Source organism: Anopheles funestus, chromosome 2RL (genome assembly GCF_943734845.2).
Source record: "Anopheles funestus chromosome 2RL, idAnoFuneDA-416_04, whole genome shotgun sequence".
NCBI lineage: Eukaryota > Metazoa > Arthropoda > Insecta > Diptera > Culicidae > Anopheles > Anopheles funestus.
Window position 1 is genome coordinate 38,982,409 of NC_064598.1, and position 2,500 is coordinate 38,984,908.

General features: G+C 43.6%; 1 protein-coding gene across 8 annotated transcripts in view; it reads left to right on the forward strand.

Annotated features, from left to right (window-relative positions):
* The window catches only part of LOC125763852 (voltage-dependent calcium channel type A subunit alpha-1-like), a 30,738-nt gene that overhangs the window by 18,887 nt on the left and 9,351 nt on the right, over positions 1-2,500 (forward strand). For all 8 annotated transcript variants that reach the window (XM_049427467.1, XM_049427469.1, XM_049427468.1 and 5 more), the window contains 11 exons: positions 1-176; positions 248-391; positions 465-831; positions 910-1,020; positions 1,104-1,187; positions 1,262-1,444; positions 1,509-1,600; positions 1,796-1,946; positions 2,012-2,139; positions 2,222-2,424; positions 2,491-2,500. The exon at positions 1-176 is cut by the window's left edge and continues 388 nt beyond it; the exon at positions 2,491-2,500 is cut by the window's right edge and continues 300 nt beyond it. In XM_049427467.1, the coding sequence (XP_049283424.1) occupies positions 1-176; positions 248-391; positions 465-831; positions 910-1,020; positions 1,104-1,187; positions 1,262-1,444; positions 1,509-1,600; positions 1,796-1,946; positions 2,012-2,139; positions 2,222-2,424; positions 2,491-2,500 (1,649 nt within the window). The remainder of the gene's footprint in view (positions 177-247; positions 392-464; positions 832-909; positions 1,021-1,103; positions 1,188-1,261; positions 1,445-1,508; positions 1,601-1,795; positions 1,947-2,011; positions 2,140-2,221; positions 2,425-2,490) is intronic.

The following is a 2,500-nucleotide window of genomic DNA, read 5'->3' on the forward strand; positions in this document are numbered from 1 at the left end:
GTGCCGAAGCTGAAGGCGGTCTTCGATTGTGTTGTCGGATCGCTCAAGAACGTCATCAACATCCTGATCGTGTACATACTGTTTCAGTTCATCTTCGCCGTCATTGCGGTGCAGCTGTTTAATGGGAAATTTTTCTACTGCACCGACGACAGCAAACATAAGAGCATCGACTGCCAGTGAGTGAACTGTTGTGCATCGCGTTACACCCGAAGCACTGGTTAATGGGTTATTTTGAATTTCTGCACAGGGGTTCTTACTTCATCTACAGTGAGGTGGATGGATTGCCGCGCTCTGCCAAACGGGAATGGAAAACGCAATACTTCAACTACGACAATGTGGCTACCGCAATGTTGACGCTCTTTGCCGTGCAAACTGGTGAAGGTTGGCCTCAGTAAGTTTCACCTTCTGGTCCTTATTCCACAAAAAACCACTAAACACCTTTGCCTTTTTTGCCGCAAAAACAGAGTGCTACAGAACTCGATGGCAGCGACGTACGAAAATGAGGGACCAATACAGAACTTCCGCATCGAAATGTCCATCTTTTACGTGGTGTACTTCGTGGTGTTTCCATTCTTCTTCGTGAACATCTTCGTGGCCTTGATTATCATCACGTTTCAGGAGCAGGGCGAGGCGGAGCTGCAGGATGGTGAAATCGACAAGAATCAAAAGTCCTGCATCGACTTCACGATCGGTGCCCGTCCACTGGAGCGCTACATCCCAACGAAACATTCCGGGTTCAAGTACACGGTCTGGCGCATCATCGTATCGGCACCGTTCGAGTACTTCATCATGACACTGATTGTGTTCAACACGCTGCTACTGATGATGAAGGTAACAACGTATACGCTGGTAAAAGTGTTTTTGCAATATAACAATGTTTGCTTCATTTCGTTTTCTGCCGCTCCGCAGTGCCACGATCAGAACAAAAAGCTGGAAAACTTCATGAAGTACCTCAACATGATATTTACCGGCATGTTCAGTGTGGAAACGGTACTCAAAATCATAGGATTTGGCGCAAGGGTATGATCATTTGCTGCTTATAAAAGCAAACAATCAATGAGTACCGGCACCGACTTACTCCATTCTCATTATCACTTTTGCAGAACTTTTTCAAAGATGCTTGGAATGTTTTCGATTTAATCACCGTTATCGGAAGTATAGTAGATGCGTTGATATTATTATTATGGGTAAGTCATGCATTGGGGTTGTTTAGGTAGCACACATGCCCACATATTTAACACGGTTTTTTTTGTGTTCGTAGGAAAATTCCTTCAATGTCGGATTTCTGCGACTGTTCCGTGCTGCCCGTTTAATCAAGCTGCTCCGCCAGGGTGACACCATCCGTATCCTCCTCTGGACTTTTGTCCAATCCTTCAAAGCACTGCCCTACGTTTGCCTGCTGATTGCAATGCTGTTCTTTATCTATGCCATTATTGGAATGCAGGTGTGTAAACATGTGGTACGCATGTAAAGGTGCAGCTTAGTACTAAATAATTCCACTGTTGCAGGTGTTTGGAAACATAGAACTAGATCCCGATACCGCCATCAGTCGTCACAACAATTTCCGATCGTTCCTCGACGGTTTAATGTTACTATTTCGGTAAGATTCCTAAATTTCCGTCTATACTGTTTACGCCAGAAAGTATGCAATTTATTAGTTTAATACACCACTTCGTAAGACACTTACAAATAAGTATTCAAAGTGATATATTGCAGCCATTCAGGCGTTATGAAAAAGGATAATTCATTTTCGATTGTTTCGGTTACGATGCAATTTTCGTTCTGTTCCAAACAGATGTGCTACCGGCGAATCTTGGCCGAATATTATGTTAGCTTGTCTAAAAGGACGACCCTGCGATCCACGGGCGGGCAAAACGAATGAAACCTGCGGATCAACACTGGCATACGGGTACTTTGTATCATTCATCTTTTTCTGCTCTTTCTTGGTGAGTGTTAAGGTGTACAAAGTTCTTCCGCATGAAGTTGTAACTCATGTCTCATCATTTTACAGATGTTGAACTTGTTCGTTGCTGTCATTATGGATAACTTTGACTATCTGACCAGAGATTCTAGCATTCTTGGCGCACATCATCTGGATGAGTTTGTTCGCATATGGGCCGAATATGATCCATCTGCTTCGTAAGTTGTTAAACATTGCTTCTTTTTTTTTTTTTGTTCACACAAATTAATAATTCGTCTTCGTCAAATCTCTACTCACCAGTGGAAAGCTACATTACACCGAAATGTACGACATGTTGAAAAATATGGCACCACCGCTCGGGTTCGGCAACAAGTGCCCGAATCGGTTAGCGTACAAAAAGCTCATACGCATGAACATGCCGGTGGATGAGGAAGGAAGAGTCGGTTTCACTACGACGCTGTTTGCATTGATTCGGGAAAATCTGAGCATTAAAATGCGACCAGGTAATGGCGTGTTACAAACAAAACCGCTCGCAACTATTACATTGGTAACACGTTCGGTACTTACAGCTGAAGAGAT